At 34.2% G+C, this 17,927-nt stretch overlaps 1 protein-coding gene and 1 long non-coding RNA gene across 10 annotated transcripts in view; one reads left to right on the top strand and one right to left on the bottom strand.

Annotated features, from left to right (window-relative positions):
• Positions 1 to 17,927, top strand: part of OPA1 (optic atrophy 1 (autosomal dominant)) — a 96,777-nt gene that overhangs the window by 12,149 nt on the left and 66,701 nt on the right. For 2 of the 9 annotated variants that reach the window (XM_011961215.1, XM_011961216.1), the window contains exons 2-8: positions 1,300 to 1,618; positions 2,257 to 2,353; positions 3,760 to 3,867; positions 4,357 to 4,410; positions 5,428 to 5,495; positions 12,334 to 12,444; positions 17,506 to 17,559. In XM_011961215.1, the coding sequence (XP_011816605.1) occupies positions 1,300 to 1,618; positions 2,257 to 2,353; positions 3,760 to 3,867; positions 4,357 to 4,410; positions 5,428 to 5,495; positions 12,334 to 12,444; positions 17,506 to 17,559 (811 nt within the window). The remainder of the gene's footprint in view (positions 1 to 1,299; positions 1,619 to 2,256; positions 2,354 to 3,759; positions 3,868 to 4,356; positions 4,411 to 5,427; positions 5,496 to 12,333; positions 12,445 to 17,505; positions 17,560 to 17,927) is intronic. The other 7 variants (XM_011961218.1, XM_011961217.1, XM_011961219.1 and 4 more) reach the window with 7 other exon arrangements.
• On the bottom strand, positions 5,160 to 13,572 carry LOC105525536. The gene is made up of 3 exons (XR_001003936.1): positions 13,473 to 13,572; positions 6,156 to 6,241; positions 5,160 to 5,469 (listed from the first exon to the last, which is right to left on the bottom strand). It is a non-coding gene; the product is annotated as an uncharacterized LOC105525536 (long non-coding RNA).

Here is a 17,927-nt window from a genome sequence, read left to right as displayed (position 1 = left end):
AAAGAAAGAAAGAAAGAAAAGAAAATTGAAGTTTTTCCTTTGAAACCTTATGACCTTTATATCCAAGTTGCTGTAAAAGGTAAACTGAGTCAGTTGCCGAGCACTCCTTAATAGAAGAGCATAACAATAAGCTATCTACGTACTGAATGAGAGTAGAATTTTGAGGAAACTATAGTGTCATTAAGTCCTGATGCAGTGCCTGGGGAAAATATGAAGGGGCTTCGGTAAACCCTTGTGGTATTACACTCCAGGGGTATTGCTGATTTTTTCCAAGTAAAGGTAAACAGATATTGACTTTCTTTATGGAATGCTCAAAAAAGCTAATTTTTGTATTTTTAGTAGAGACGGAGTTTCACCATGTCCAGGTTGGTCTGAAACTCCTGACCTCAGGTGATCCGCCCGCCTTGGCCTCCCAAAGTGCTGGGATTACAGGTGTGAGCCACCACGCCCAGCTTCCTTTTTCTTAAGAAGTTTCCAGTCCCATGTATTTAAAGGAATTAATGTTTTTTAACTACTTAGAATGAAGACTGGCCCTGATTATTAGGAAGCAACTAATAGTAAGCAAACAACTATGTATGCAACTATGAGCATATGTTAAGATATGGTTGTTGGTAACCTTTCCTTCTCTTCAGGAAGAAGAGGGTGGAGCTCTACAGTGAACGTGTACATTTAAATTCTGTTCTCTTTGGAGCTTTTTTGCTACTTTCATTTTTCTGGGGATCCAGGTGCTTGAGTTGGGATTGATTAACTTCCTTAATTTCCACCCGTGTGCTGTCAGGATCAGGAGACATAGATGAAGGTGTTCTAAACTGCTAGAAATTTTGTTTTCGAAAGCAAAAGTTTGCATGCATTTTTTTTTCAACTTTTACTTACAGTAAATAGTAGTTAATAAAATAAGTCCCTGCCTTTTCTCTCTTCGGTTTCAATTCCTGAGACCAGGATCATAGTCCACTTATTAGAGTGGAGTCCCACTGCTTTGGTTTGAATCCTGCCTTTATTTCTTATGTCAGTATGACTTTGGGCAAGTTATTTAAGTCTTTGCACCACATCTTCCTCATAAAATGCAGATAATACTAGTACTTTCTACATAGGATTATTAGCAGGATTAAATGAGATAGCACATGCTGTAACCATGTCTGGCACATAGTCAATGATTAGTGAATGTGAACTATTGTGTGACATTGTGGTTAGTCACGTGTGGGAGTGTGTGTGTTTCCTTTAGTATATTGCTCTTTTCATGTGGTTTCCTTTGTACTGTTACCCTATCTGATCTTTCTTCCATATTCATTTTTCTTTCAGTGAGGTCTGCCAGTCTTTAGTGAAACACAGCTCTGGAATAAAAGGAAGTTTACCACTACAGAAACTGCATCTGGTTTCACGAAGTATTTATCATTCACATCATCCTACATTAAAGCTTCAACGACCTCAATTAAGGACATCATTTCAGCAGTTCTCTTCTCTGACAAACCTTCCTTTACGTAAACTGAAATTCTCTCCAATTAAATGTGGCTACCAGCCTCGCAGGAATTTTTGGCCAGCAAGATTAGCTACGAGACTCTTAAAACTTCGCTATCTCATACTAGGATCTGCTGTTGGGGGTGGCTACACAGCCAAAAAGGTGAACTTAACATTCCTACTGGTTTTCCAATTATTGTATCATGAATAAGTTTCTATAGCATAAATCATTTTTCTTTTGTGTAGTGGAATACAATTGGATGTTTAAACATTTATTTTGTGTCTCTACCATGGACTAGATTGTTTTAATGATGCTAATAGGAAGATGCCTTTAGAATCTTACCTATAATTATAGGAAATTAAAATGGCCCAGTGGAAGGAGCACAGGGCTGGGAGTAGGAACACCTAGGTTTGATTGTGAGCTTTGACGTTTAGTAGCACAGATGCGAAAGTCAGGTGACATTCTCACATAAGCCCTTCTTGGCAGCTCTGGGACCAGAAGCAAGGCGTCCTGTCTCCCAGTCTGTCTGCCTTCCACCCCACAGTACTGTTCAGAGCAAAATTATGAAACCTGTTTGAAATAGAAGTATATTCTGAATTTTTACATTTTCCATATTTAACAGAGGAGTGTTTACATGTTTTATGTGCTTGTTTGCTGAGGCCACTTAAATTTGTTTCTTAAAAGTTTTGAACATAGTACATTGTTCTTAGTAGATTAATGTGTTTTAATTAAATAATTTTTCTTTATGTGTTTATTTGGCATGCAGAGCATCTGATTGACACACTTTTCTTATCTTTTAGACTTTTGATCAATGGAAAGATATGATACCAGACCTTAGTGAATATAAATGGATTGTGCCTGACATTGTGTGGGAAATTGATGAGTATATCGATTTTGGTTTGTATCATGAACATTAAAATACTTTTTTTGGTCATCTCTTGAAGAAAAGAGAAGTAGTTGTATTGAGATAGTTTCTTAACTTATGAACCTAATATATCACAGTTTTATTTTAATGATATATATAATATAATATCAATGAAAAAATCTGGACAAAAGAAATACCCAGTAGTCCATCACTTTACCACAGCTGCCACTAACCATTTGGAGCATTTTCTTTATATTATACTTATTATATGTGGTTAGTATATTTTTAACTTATAGATTGATTGAGACAGGGTCTCACTCTGTCACTCAGGCTGAAGTGTGGTCTTGCATCCATAACTCGCTGCAGCCCTGAACTGGGCTCAAGCCGTCCTTCCGACTCAGCCTCCCAAGTAGCCGGGACTGCATGTGTGTGCCACCATGCCCAACTCATTTTTTAATTTCTTCTAGAGATGGGGTCTCACTGTGTTGCCCAGGCTAGTCTCAAATTCCTTAGCTCAAGGGTCTCACCTAGCCTCCCAAAGCGCTGAGATTACAAGCCTGAGTCACTATGCCTGGCTTGAATTTTTTTCTTTTAATTTTTTTCTTTTCATGAACACTACCACAGAATAAAATTTTAGTTCCCTTTTTAAAAATTATGTAATCATGGTGAATATACACTTTGGTATTTTGTCCTTTGCTACTTAACATATTTTGTTGGCATTTCCATGCTGCCAAGTAGCTTTTCTATTAATAATATCATTTTCTGCATTATGTAATGTTGCCCAGAGCATATTTATTGTGACCCACCTAACTAGCTCCTTTTGAGTGGATACATTGGTTATCTCTACTTTTTGTAGCCAAGTTATTTAAAAATCTGTTAGTATCCAGAGTAATTTCCTTTCTTAGTTGGCCACTGCTATCCCTTTTTCAATAGGTAGATGAGAAAAAGTGTATTGGATTGCCAGTAATTCATGGTGATCTTTAAGAAATATATTCTCATCAAATTTTTTTTTTTAATTTTGTCAGATTTCTTAGTTTAGGTGTATGTGGAGGTGGAATTAATCTTTACTTGCACTTATTCACAGAATTTATAAAGATAAAACTGTTCTATGTTGACGAATGTATTTGCAAAAAAAGCACACTTTCAAATTGTTCTTCTGGTATTAATGAGGAGAGCTTTCAATTTGATGTATTTGCCAGTACCACAGCATAGTGACTGAGAGCCTATATTCTGGAGCTAGACTGCCTGGGCTGGAACCCAGGCTCCTCCACTTTCTTGCTGTGTACCTTAGTTTCTCATCTGTAAATGGGGTTGGTAATATTAGCTGTTTTGTAGGGTTGTCATGAGGATTAAACAAGTTAATACTTTAGCCCTTTATAAGAATAGTATCTGACATATTTTCTTAGTTTCACACTCTATATGTTTTGATCTTTTCCAGAGAAAATTAGAAAAGCCCTTCCTAATTCAGAAGACCTTGTAAAGTTAGCACCAGACTTTGACAAGATTGTTGAAAGCCTCAGCTTATTGAAGGACTTTTTTACCTCAGGTAAGGAAGGAGCTGTTTGATCCAATTTAAAATTTTAAGAACCATGGAGGAAAAATACATGGATTATTTGTTTATTCCCATTTTTTCTTTAAACTAAAATATTTAGTACCAATGAAAAACAGGACTTTTTTAAAAAAGATAAACACAAAATTTTGTTACACGATGGTTTTAATTTTTGGTTAGCCCAGTAAAATGGCAATTCATAAGCACTTAAACATACTTCGCTTTTAGTGAGGGGGAAAAAATATCACTTGTTCTTGACAAGTAGATGAGACTTCCTATGTATTTGCTTTTCATAAGTGGTTGGACCAATTTGGTGGTTTTTAAGTATGATAGACCATAATGAGTAGCATTTATTAAGTTTAATCCTGGCATATTTGCCCAATTATTGCCCTATTGTAATATGAAATCTGAGATCTCAGACGTCTTTGTTTGCTCATTTCTGTTAAGTTTTACATTTCTATTTCCCCTTTTGCTGGTTTTTCACAGGTCACAAATTGGTTAGTGAAGTCATAGGAGCTTCTGACCTACTTCTCTTGTTAGGTGTGTAAACAGACATTTTTGCTGACCTTAACATGCCTTTTAAATGCTTCTAATAAACTAGTTGCAAATAAAATTGCAGACCAAATTTATAATACTGCTTATGCTGAATTTTAAAACCCCAGAAATATATTAGGCAAACTCTTTATCCTTTAGGTGGAAATAATAAAATAATTATTTTGTGATAAAACTAAAATTCTTAAATATGTATGTGTCTGATAAGATTAAAGCTGTTAAAAGAAAATTTACTTAGCAAAAATATTTTCTTGAAATAGATCTAATTGTTTTTGATAATTGAAATGAAAAGTAATTTTAGTTTGTCTCATCTGCCCTGTCATGGTTGACATTTAATTTTGTTTTCCGGCCGGGCGCAGTGGCTTATGCCTGTAATCCCAGCATTTTGGGAAGCCAAGGCAGGCGGATCATGACGTCAGGAGATTGACACATCCTGGCTAACGTGATGGAACCTCGTCTCTACTAAAAATACAAAAAATTAGCCGGGCGTGGTGGCACGCACCTGTAGTCCTAGCTACTCGGGAGGCTGAGGCAGGAGAATCGCTTGAACCTGAGAGGTGGAGGTTGCAGTGAGCAGAGATTGCACCACTGCACTCCAGCCTGGGGGACAGAGGGAGACTCTGCCTCAAAAAAAAAAAAAAAAAAAAAAATTGTTTTCCTACTATACATGATCTGTAATGCCAGTGGTATGTGGCTGAACTGTAAGTACTCTCATGTAAAATAATCCTTACCAAAGATTGTCTTATTTTTTATTGTAATTTTCAGTTATATATTTTTAATTGTTAGGTTAAACATATGCTGTGATTGCTATAGTTAGTATTTTTTTATTTTCTGCACAGGTTGTCAGTCATGTTCCTTAAAATAAGAGTAAAGGCAATTTGATTCTTTGAACCTCAGTTGCTCTAAAAATCCATTCACCTTTTCATTGACTCAATGTAGTGTGAAATTCAGCTTAGGCTGTTGACATCACTGGAGAATGTAAAGGGTTGCATATTTATCTTTAAGGTTCACCAGGAGAAACGGCGTTTAGAGCAACAGATCATGGATCTGAAAGTGACAAGCATTTTAGAAAGGTAAGTGTAAAAGAGAATTGTTCACGTAGGTAGTCTTGAAAGATTTTTTGAAGTTTTTACTTCTTTGGAAGATTTTAAAATGATAACATCTGAGGAGCAAATTCAAAAGCATCCAAGTAGAGGTATTGTTACTAATCTTAGCGCAAAGTACAAGGTATTACGTGGCAGTTCTGGAAATATAATTGAGAAGCCCATTTCTTTCACATATGTTCTGTGAAACACTAGTTTCAGGGGTTGTCCCCAAGAAAGAGTTTTGTTGTTAAGTGTGTGGGGGGAGAAAGGCTCGTTTAGACAAAGCAAGCAGACTTCTTTTCTTTCCCTGGGACTTCTCAGACTGTAATACACTCATGCGCATTGTGAATTTCCAAGGAGTCAAAGCATACAGTGTTTTCCCGAGTTATTTACCAACAGAACCCTTTTGCTCATGGAACATCTTATAGGGACTAGATTTCACTTTGGGGAAACTATAAAGGGAATAGGAAGTGGGTTATTAGGAAATAAATCAATTCCCTGATATTGATAGTTAACAAAGTTATGTATGGGGTTATTTACGGTGTGTTATTTTCAATACATATTCATTAACAAAATCCATATGAAAGTTATAGGAGAATTGCTGAGGCAGAATAACATACTTTGTATTTATAATCTTCGTGTATTTACCTGATGTTTTCTGAGTCTTCACTTTTTTCATTCTTTTGGAGTTGGTAAAATAACTGATTCCTTGAAAGTTTTTTTCTACATAATACCTAGATAAATAGATTTATAGAAAAAAAATTGTATGAATATTTTAACATTAAATATAGAATGTAATTTTTATATTGGAGGTTATTACAGTTTTAATACATCGAGGAAATAATTTTATGTTTATTTTGGAAGCAGGAAGAAGAAATAATTTCTATAAATAGGTTTTCATCTCTTTCCTTGTTCTTCAACTTTGAACTTTTTACATTATATTCCAAATTTTAATTATATTTCAAAAGATGTTTTTCTTTTGCCTTTTAATTTTATCTTTTGGAGAAAAATGTCTGTCAAAATGTATGTACGTGTATTTGTCTTTTGATTTGATCTTTTTTGACACTCTTTTGCATTGACATTATTTTAACCAAAGGACACTCTTGATTGTTCTTGCTACTGGGGAAAAAAAATATAAGTAGAAATTAGCTTAATATTTGTGGCTTATTTTGAGTGAAGGCCTTAGCCCTTAAGGCAGTTAAATTTAATGTGGAGAGAAGATCTAATCTAATGGGGAGAAGGAGCCTTTGTTACAGGTATGGTAGTGTGGTTCTTTGAGTGACTACAAATTGGTAATGGTGAGGTCTGTATGTCAGTTTTCTCTCTGATATGGCCTAGGATCACTTTGGTAAATGAAAAACCTGTTTAAGGGCCTGACTCAGATAATTCTCTTAAAACCCTGCTAAGGTCATAAATGAATAATCAGTAATTGAACAGAAGCTCTGCAATAGAAAAGAAGCTAGATAATTATTTTCGGAAATTTAATTATATTTACAGATTTTATCTTATACAATAGATATGGAATTAAATTTATTACATTATGTTCTAATTTACTCTTTGCTTGTTTTAATTTGCTTATTTGACAATAAATGTCCTTGTAAACTATTTCCTTTTGACTTTTTCTCAATTTGTGGTGCTTAGTTTGCCCATTAAAGACTTATCAATTATTTTTTTTTTCAACTATTTGTTATACCTACTGAATCTAGAGTTGTAATTAAGCTACTTTCATTACTGGTTAAGTCAAATTATAGCAAATGCTACTATAAAAATTTACTATCCAGAAATGTATCTCAAGCCCTAACTGATGGTTTCAAATTCTATTATTAATAATATGCAGCTTTGTGTTCGCAAAGTTTGGCTGTTACTTGTGATGCTTGAGAATGATGAGTCACTCAGCTAAGATGCAGATAAACTAACTGATTTTGAGACTTGTGTGCAAATTAATGGTTGAATGTAAGCATGCAAAGAGAGACCTTAGCTTAGCAGTACCCTTTTTGAAGTCACTCTGACATCAAGTTTGAAAATGTGGGCAATAATCAGAGGTGGCAGGGTGGCCAGGCTTTAGCTGAATACTTTTTTAACTGGTTCAGTCTGAGGTCTAAAAGCCCCAGATTTAAAATACTATTTAGAGTTTGAAGCAGTCAAGTATTAGTTTAATGGTTGTCAGGTTTGTAACAAAGTTTCTGGCTAGACTTCTACTAGAAATGTAAAAGTATATGTGAATCAGCTTTTCAAAAAAGTAATAATAATTGAAAAACATTTCTACAACTAGAATTAAAGAAAAGAGTTGTCCTTTCTAGTAGGAAAACACATCTGGAGAAGTGCTGGTAAAGAGCAGAACAGTTAGGACCATTCAAAGTCAACTGAAGTGAAAGTGACGGGGAGCTGGGGGGGCACAGATAGTTTGACTTTACTTGTTTACAGACCAAGTAAACAACATGATGAACTGATAACCTGTGATTCCCAGCCTGGGGTTACTACTGGAGTTTTAGGTGTCCTGGAAAGTTATAATACTGGTCTTCAAAAAGTCTACAGAAAGCATAGATTTCCACATAATGCTGCTGCACAGGCTAACGAATTATCAAGTTTCTTTGATTTGGCCTGGATTTATATCCATTCAATTTGTGGACACTAATGAATTATTTATGTCATGTTAATCAGAAGTTTTGATGTGATTTGATTAATGAAACATTTAAACAAATAGTAAAACCAACCATTTTTAACATCACCCTACTATCTTGAGGTATGATTGTTCTATGTTTCTGATTGGTTATAAGCATCTCACAGAAGTAAGGAATACGGCCATTCTGAAGGCAACAAGCACATTTATAATTTGTAGAAAATATTTGAAGGACTTTTTCATGGTCCAAATCATGAAAAGTAGTAGTATCGTTTTAAGTATAATTATTAAATGATAATACATTAATGTTCTTTCTTGCAACGTATTACTCTCTTTTTTTTTTTTTTTTTTGAGACAGAGTCTCGCTCTGTCACCCAGGTTGGAATACAGTGGTGCGATCTTGGCTCACTGCAACCTCCGCCTCCCAGGTTCAAGCGATTCTCCTGCCTCAGCCTACCGAGTAGCTGGGACTACAGGCTCCCGCCACCACGCCTGGCTAATTTTTATATTTTTAGTAGAAACAGGGTTTCACCAGGTTGGCCAGGATGGTCTTGATCTCTTGACCTCATGATCCGCCCGCCTCAGCCTCCCAAAGTTTTGGGATTACAGGCGTGAGCCACCCGGCCCTCCGATTCTTAATTTTATGGTTTATGTTGTACCTCCCCAGATGAAGTGTCTCTTTTCTTTTTTCCTGCATCTTAGTTTTCACTCATCCTTGTAGCACAGCTCAATTGTCACTTCATGAAGCCTTCCATAACCTTCGTAGCTCCATCAATTATACTCTTCTCAGTGTTTAAAACACTTGCCATATGAAACACTATTTACTTTTGCTTACATTCTTACCATTTAGTCGGCCATTTCTGTTACTAAATCTTTTTCTCAGAGCACCTGGGATAGTGTTGCGTCTTAGTAAAACCAGTTGATTGGTTTAACTCGGTAGAGGCTGATAAAAGTAAATACATCTGGCTGATGCCAACAAAATTTTGGTCCCCTCAATTTTTTGCTCTGATTACCTGCAGATTCTCCCTGGCCTTCATGTTTGGCAACCATTGAGGAGAACAAAGCTGTAAAAGTAGTTCATGTACTTGATATTCTGAATTGTAATTAAGCAGTGTGGCTTAAATAGGATTTGCTTTTCTGGGATTTCTTATGCAACAAATAATGTAGTAACTGGAAATCCAAGTTCAAGGCACTGGCAGATTTGATGTCTTCTGAGGACCCTCGGCTTCATAGATGATGCCTTCTCCCTATATCCTCACATAGCAAAAGGGGCTCGGCAGCTCTGGCCTTTTTTTGTAAGGCCAGTACCTCCAGAAACCTCATGACCTCAGCACCTCCCAAATGCCCCACCTCTCAATACTATCACATTTGTGAGGTTCAGTTTCAACATCGAAATTGTGGGGGACAAAAATTCAGACTATAGTATAGTATTTCAAGATTACTTAAAATCTTCTCTACCAAACTCATTAACTTTTAGGTTAGCACAGTATTTTCATTTGATATTTTGGTTTCTAGTGTTATTACTAATTTTCTTGATCTGATGTTATAACTAAAAAAAAAAAAACCAGAACATTATACGTGAAATGAGACTGAGATAAGGAAGCTGACTTAGAGATGGAGATTAAAAAAAGAGAGATGAGAGATTGAGATCTGCAGTGTCAAACTGACAACAGCCAGGAGTCAGGAGACATTAAGAGACTACATCATCTTTGATTGTTAATGATTATTTATTGTTATTTATAAATACTACTGTATTTTATATATTATATATGTTATTTTTAAAAATATTTTTGTGCCATTTCTTGAAAGAAAAATTGCTAGGCTTGGGAAAACATTTATTGAAAAATGTGGTTTCTACATCTGAGGAGTGTATCTTGCACAGTAGGTGCATAGATTTCTTCCTCTTCCTGTTCCACGTGGCCTTAGCTTAGAGGCTGTGTGGGCATCACTTGGTATTTAGGGTAAGACTGGTGCACAAAATTAAAGATGGGTAACCTTGGTATAATTGTAGTATCATGTAAATAGCTTTTCTATGTCTAATTCTTGTTTTCTTCCTACTTTTTCAGAAGGTCAATTTCAGTTAATTTCAAGTATCTTTACATAATAGTGCTTCAGTAACAGGCATGGAAGGAAAGTGACTTGTCCCTAGAGCATTTTCTTGAAATCTAATAGATGATTGGAGTATTTACCATGCAGTTGTATATATACATAAGCAGTGAATTCGAGAGGAATTTTTAAGCTATAAATGAAAAAGCACTGTGTGCCTCATAGACGTGAGTAGGAAATGTGGAATGTGGCTGATCCAAAGGGAATGCGTTATCTCAATTGATTAATCACAGTCAGTTACAGATTGAACTCTTTGTTCTACTCTTTGCCCCCTTCTCACTATTGCACTTGACTAGTGTTTAAAAAGAAAGAAATGTGGAATGTTTTCTCCCTGCTTTGGGATTTTATAAATGAAAATACTAGTGGTATGTAAGTACAGCAGGTACACTACTGTATAAACCAACATAAAGGGAATTGTTTGAGAAATTTGAACACTTGGATGATTTGAATAAAGGATTATGATAAATGACCAAATGAATGAAAATAAATCAGGTTACTCTTCTTTCTGCTTGATAAAGCAATTTTTTTTAAGGTAAAAATTATGAGAATGATGAGGGTGGTAGTTAGCCTTGTCTTTCTTTGATAGATTTGTTAATGATCATAAAACTGATTTATTTAAAGACATGTCTTTGTATAACTATGTTTTATACTTTTGTATCTGGAAACAGATACTGAATTTCAATTGTCATGTGGAAGAAATCAACTAGTTTTATCCTTTGATTTATAGTAAATCAACCAGTTTCATTTATTGTCTGATATTGGCAATGATCACAGCCTAATGTATTAAAACTGACAAACAGAATAAAAATTCTCCAAATTATATCCATATTTTAAGACACTTTCTAATTATATAAAACTAAATATTTTGGGCAGTCTTTTTTTTTAACTCTGAAACTATTTAGAAGTCCTACTTTAGAATATCTTAATAAATACCCATTTTCCTCTTTTTATTTTTGTAACTTGGGTAAAAATTGAGTCGATTGTTTTCCCAGAATGCTGTTCTTAAACAAATGGTAACCTCATTCATTAGAACTTTGCTTTTTTCAGGATTTCTAATTAAGAAAACATTAGGCTTGTAACATTGTCAAATCTTGGTTGTCTTTCCTCCACATTTTTTGAGGTCAGTTATCTAATAGGCCAACAATTAAGCTATGCAGGAAATGACGTGTATTTTAGTATGCCACATGGGAATATGCTGTGTTAAAAATTGTGTCAATATACTATTTTATAATTATGAAATGGAATGAATTTTAGAAATAGAAAAGGTGATTTTTTTGTGCTTAGGTCCAAACTGTGTTTTGTTTTCATTTCAAATTTTCATAATAACTATATTGTCTCCATATCTTAATTGTGTTCTTTTATAGCACTTTTGTTTAGTAATTTGTATATGCTTGGCTGTATTCTCAGAGGCTGTTTCTATTTAATGTCATCAGAACAGCTCATAAAAAAGTGAAAATTCGGTCAAACTAGTTATTTGATATTATATATGAAATCAAAACAGAACCTGAAACATTATCTTTTAATTTAAATAAAGAACCCTAAATTTTAATCAAAGGTATGCAGAGGCACATGGAATATATGACTTAATGTAAAACCTTGATTAACTTGATGCTGGAAACCTATTTCTAGGGACCTTTACTTGAATCAGTGAAATATCAAGAAAAAATATTTACATAAGAATAATAATTTCATAATTAAGTAAGCTAGTATGATCTTCAATCAATCCTGAGAGAATCATGGTTGAGAATTAGAAAATTTTGACCAGTAAGATCAACACTGTTAAAAAAAAAAAAAAAAAAATCTGTATTTTTGTCCATATTTGGTGTATATCTGGCTCGTTTCATTTAGCACTCAGTATTGCACTTTCCTTTTCACTTTTTAAACTGGGCTGTTTTATTTTTCTGAGACATCTGATTTACTGAGGAGGAAAATGGAAATGCACTACAGAGCCCAAGGGTATGACAGCTCTAAATGAGTTTCCATTTCTGTTTTAAGTTAACCATCCCTCACTATCTTACATCTGTTCCTTTGTTGCGCCCTTTGGTTTAACATTGTTCTCCTCCCCGATTTCCTCTTCTCCTCATTGTGAACTCATGGCAGGGTCTGCTTGGTGAGCTCATTCTCTTACAACAACAAATTCAAGAGCATGAAGAGGAAGCGCGCAGAGCCGCTGGCCAATATAGCACGAGCTATGCCCAACAGAAGCGCAAGGTGATGGATGGTTTAAGGGGGCTACCGATACATTCACACTAATGAGCCATTTCTGCCAAGATCATGTCGCCTTAATCCATTCATGGACTCCAAATACAAGAAATTAATTTGGCAAAGTAAAAATACAGAAGATATATCATATAAATATGGAACTTCTCTCGAGTGGGTAGTATAGGAAAAGCCAAAAGTAACAAATTCAAGCAGAGGAGTTTTGGTTTCTGAAAATTAGGTTATCTGTAGGGTTCCTGTATTTATATTTAGAACAAAATTAGGAATTGCTGTTTATGTGGTCCATTTATTGAGTCACCCTAAGTTTGTCGGCATCTTACCTACCTACTTGCTCCCCAAGTTTTTATTTCTGAAGTGAAAAGGATTGCTGTAGATGACCAGTTTACACTAAAGAATAACATTTATTTATTTGTTTTAGCTAAAGTATATGGATAGAGAACATTCATGTTCTTATAGAAGAAAGTTATTTTGACTTTTAGGCAAAAGCACGTAGTTCTTACACACTTTGACAAACTCATTGCATACATTTTTCACATTAATCAAAGTCAGCACAAATAAATTTTCACCTTGGACCACTGAAGGTTTGAACACTGGAAATTTGATATCCTGGTTGCTAAAGAACAAGTTCTAATAAAAGCGTAAGTCTATACCAGTATGTGGCTTTTGGTGCAATCAGCAGGTCCATAAAAACATGATTTTGATGGTTAGGTAATCCCACCATGTAGATCCCAAAGTTCATGTTTGGAAGAGACTTTTAGGTCAAAGTGAAATAAGTGTAATGAGTTTAAAATTATACTCTGAGATCTTGAAATCAGCTAATTATGTTACATCTTATTAGATCAGAAAAGTTTTGAAGTTATATACAAACCGTAGTCAGGAACAAAGATTCAGTCATATAATTCTTGTACATTCTACTATTTAAATCAACCAATATTATAGATAATGATTTCGTTTAGTGCAGTAATTTTGCTGGCTAACCTTATCTCATTTGGTGGTGGTTAATACTTCAGAGTACTCACCATAGTTTCATTTATTTTTTCAGCATCACTTTCTGGCTTTTCTCAATTCCATGGCTGTGGAATCAATTCCTATATATATTTAGCTTTGGTGAGCAAAAACTAGGTAGAAAAAGAAAAGAAGTGGGTTTCCTACTTGGTTAAATTAAAGTAGCTGTGTTAAGCCAAGGAGGACTTATTTTGAACGGTACTTTACCAATCCCTGTTCTGTATACTGTGAATATATCATTTAAATAGCCTGACAGATTGGATGCTTAGGCTGAGCCACCCCGTACTTTAGTTTCGTTACAGAAAGAAGGGAGAGAGCAAGTATGTTCTTATATGTTACTTAGAAATTAAGAATGTAGCTGTTGTTACATGTTGTTCTTAAGTTTTTTTCGTAAGACAACTTGAAATGTGTCCCATAGGCCTGCTATTTAACATTCTAAGATACGACTTAAGATTAATGATGAGCTTTTGAATCTGACAAATCAAGAGATATCCATAATGAATACTGATTCATTTTCTACATTGCTGAAAGCTAATGTTCATTTTAAGCCTCCTTTACTAGCCTTTATTTGGGCTGAGAGATGTTATTCCTCTTTCTGATATTTATTGGGTTATCAGTTTAACCCTTTTATACCTCCCTTTCCCCATTTGTAAATTAGAGACTGGCAAGACGTTTTACCCTGAGTAGAGTAGCACACAGGGCTTGTTCCTGCCCACGTTGTAGTTACCTTGAGGGGAAGAAAATGGGACTTTAAAAACAATTTATGCTCTTGTATAGTGAAATTATCCCTCTTACTCTCCCGAAAGACTGTTACCTTACAGTATCCGCCACTCCTTTCCCCTGTAGTTACTACAGAGATGAGTTTTCAGTTCTTCACTGCCATAATGATCAAAATCCTGATTCACGAGATTTTTATCATTCCAGGCATGTGAGGTTTACTTGATGCACAAAACCACAGTACTTTTTGTTGTTTTTTAATTGTTTTTTCTCCCTTATCTTCTTGAAAGTCTAAGTAGATCATCATTTTGGGTATCTTATTAGTAGCAACTAAGAAATTTTCCCTGTATCTTCTGAGCAAAAGAACTCAAGCAGAGACAGAAGATTAAAACTACCTTTGGTAGTTTTACCTTCTGTGGATATGTTCACATACATAGAAATTTTTACAATGACCTTTTTATATACGTATTTCAGAATTTCAGAGTGGCCTCAATGGCTTTCAGCTTTAGCTTGTTTCTGTGGAGGATTCCGCTCTTTCTCCATCAGTTTCATAGCCCTGGAATTGTAGAAAAGCTCTGGTTTCAAGACCATTGATATCCATTTCTGTCAGGGTGAGTTTTAAATTTATTTCATGATGCAAACAATATATTGAGCAACAGGGCATGAACTTGCTCTTGTTGTAAGTCGATGAATTTTATCAGTAAATCACATCAAAATAAAATATACCCCATTTGCTAGTTAAGACCTAGAGTGACAGATTGAAAATAGCTTGTGTTATTCTCTTAAGAAAATATATAAAAATTATCATCTCATCAGTCTTAAATGTTTTATAAATCTAAACGTTTTTATCTTGTTTCCTAGGAAATATTAGGTCTGATCTTTTACTTTACCACCAGTTGTCTTTTATTTTACTTTGTTTTTTTGAGACGGAGTTTTGCTCTTGTTGCTCAGGCTGGAGTGCAGTGGCACAATCTCAGCTCACTGTGACCTCTGCCTCCCGGGTTCAAGCAATTCTCCTGCCTCAGCCTCCCAAGTAGCTGGGACTATAGGCATGCGCCACCACATTGGGCTAATTTTGTATTTTTAGTAGAGACAGGGGTTTCTTCATGTTGGTCAGACTGGTCTCGAACTCCCGACCTCAGGTGATTGGCCTGCCTCAGCCTCCCAAAGTACTGGGATTACAGGTGTGAGCCACCGTGCCCGGCCAGCTGTCTTTTAATATAACATTGTGATTAATTGTGATGTTCCATTAAACTAAGCGGAGAGGAAACATGCTGGTAAACCATGCGTGAGTTATTCATTATACCAGAAAGGCAAATGATACATTTAAATACTCCTAAAATTTAAATTTATAAACATCTTAACAGTTGTGATCATTAAATACTACTAATCTAGCATAGAAATTATATTTTTAATATTCTACTAACCTTATGTCATTTTAATTTTTTATATAACCTTTTTATTTTACCAAATTAAATTAACCTTTTGTAGCCCTTGGCTTATACTAAACATCCTAACTTTTTTGTTTAATTGTATTAGTTTTTAAGTTATTGCCCCAGATGTCAAGTAATGTTGGATTTTCTATAATAATTTAGGATATATTGCCTGAAGTCAGTATTTACATTTAAAACTAAAACAATTTATACTAATACAGTTTATACATTTCATACTAATTTAGCTACAGTTGGATAAATATTGAATGGAACAGAGTAAATCAAAGTACCTTTTAAAATGAATTGGAAATTAAATCCACATAACAATTTTTTGTGACCACACTATTATGGTGTGATGGCATGCCAAATGATCATAATGTGGAATTATTTATTTCTTCATTGGCTTTCAAGATTCTGTTCTTTAGTTTGTGGACTCCTCTCCAACTTGCTTGTCTCCTCACAGTTTAGGAGACTGTTAATAATTCTTGTCCATCCTACGTAAACACACACAGTTAAAATGAAAAAAAGCTTCTATCAGCAGATCTGTGCTTGCTGTACAGGAATGGGAAAGCAATTGAAGTTTGCATTATCTTTTTTCTGATTACCAAATCATTTTTGGAGCTATTTAGGCATAGACTTTTAAGGAAAAAAAAAAATGTGCCTTTTGTTTCTAGTAAGGGTTGTCATCTATATTGTTGAAATAAAAAATTGAAGAAAATTATGAGAAAGTATTTAGAAATAGAAATTAAAATCTTAACTTTTCATATTGTGGACAAGACTTATTAATGTCTACCTGAATTAGCAAATCATTTAAAACTTTTTCATGTATATTTGCTGCCATGTTGTGTTGTGATTGCTTAAATAACCAATGAATGAAGATCAACAAGGATTTAAATGAAGAAGAATATGAATTTAACTATTTTCTTCTGTGAAATAAGTTCATATTTACAAGTTTTGATTTTCAGAAGTTAGACAATTATTTTTAAAGGCTGGGGATGACAACTTCTGCCTCTTACCAAGAAGTCAAAGCACAGTTATGTGAATTTGTCATAAATTACATCATTTTTATTATATTTGATTATTATATTTTGTATGTATAATTGTATTGTGACTACTTTAAAACCTGTTATATAATAAAATTGTTTTTAATATTTTATTTTAGAATTACTAGCATTAATAACAATTTGAAGTAGTTTACACAATACCTGTGGGTTTTATTTTTGTTTTATATTCAAATTAATTTTAGTTGCTTTACGTGGCTTCATTGCTATGGATGCATTCTCTGTATTATGAGTTAGCAGAGCTTTCCTCGGAACTGAATTTAAAAGCAAGCATTTGGCTCCACTTAAATCTCTGAAAATGCGCAACTTGTTATTTGCATTTATTATATAATTCGCTACTTATGGTGCAGAAATGGATACAATACAAAAATATTTCCTTATAAGATACCCTGTGACCAATGAACTTTTTAAATAGCTGTCAACAGTAACATGTATTTGACTTTTCAAAACGCATTTCTGGAGGGATATCAGTGCTTTATTTCCCCAAATATCTGAGTCCCTATGCTTTAGTACAAAACAGCTTCTGAAGAATTTAGTAACCATATGTGTTGATCTCTTGTTTTTCTAACTAGTCTTTCATAAGAAATGACTAGAATAGCAACAGGAAAATGATTGCCTTTTAAGATTTTTGTTTCTCAATATAAAATTTTGGTGAACTATTTTTATTGATAAATACAGATATTTTTACTTTCTTAAATCATTTGATTTAAAATTACTTTGATTAAATATGCATATGAAGTCAGTTGTTTTTAACTCTCAATATGTATCAAAAAATGTAACTTGTACATTCTATATAAACCTAATTCTGTTCAACTAAAATTATTTTAAATATTTAGGTGTCAGACAAAGAGAAAATTGACCAACTTCAAGAAGAACTTCTGCACACTCAGGTAATCGTGATGACTAAGAAAATCTAGGGACTTCTAAAAATTATATTCGAATATAACTTTGGTGATTGGACATTTATTTTTTCAACAGAGCAAAATTTGGAATGTTAATGATAGAACCTTATTATCAATAGATGCAAAAGCTAATTGAGAAATAAGGAATAAAGACAGAACTAGATAAGTATGGAGTTAACTCATTTATATGTAAAAACCTATTTTGAGTGAATCTTATGCCCAAAAGGAAGAAAGTGGCTTGTCCTTATATAAACCGTGCTTGCATTTTTACATTGATAAGCTAATACAGTTAAAGAAATTTGAGGCCGGGCGCGGTGGCTCAAGCCTGTAATCCCAGCACTTTGGGAGGCCGAGAC

This window comes from Colobus angolensis, unplaced genomic scaffold (assembly GCF_000951035.1).
Source record: "Colobus angolensis palliatus isolate OR3802 unplaced genomic scaffold, Cang.pa_1.0 Scaffold54, whole genome shotgun sequence".
NCBI classification, from domain to species: domain Eukaryota; kingdom Metazoa; phylum Chordata; class Mammalia; order Primates; family Cercopithecidae; genus Colobus; species Colobus angolensis.
This window is presented reverse-complemented; position numbering and strand designations above follow the sequence as displayed.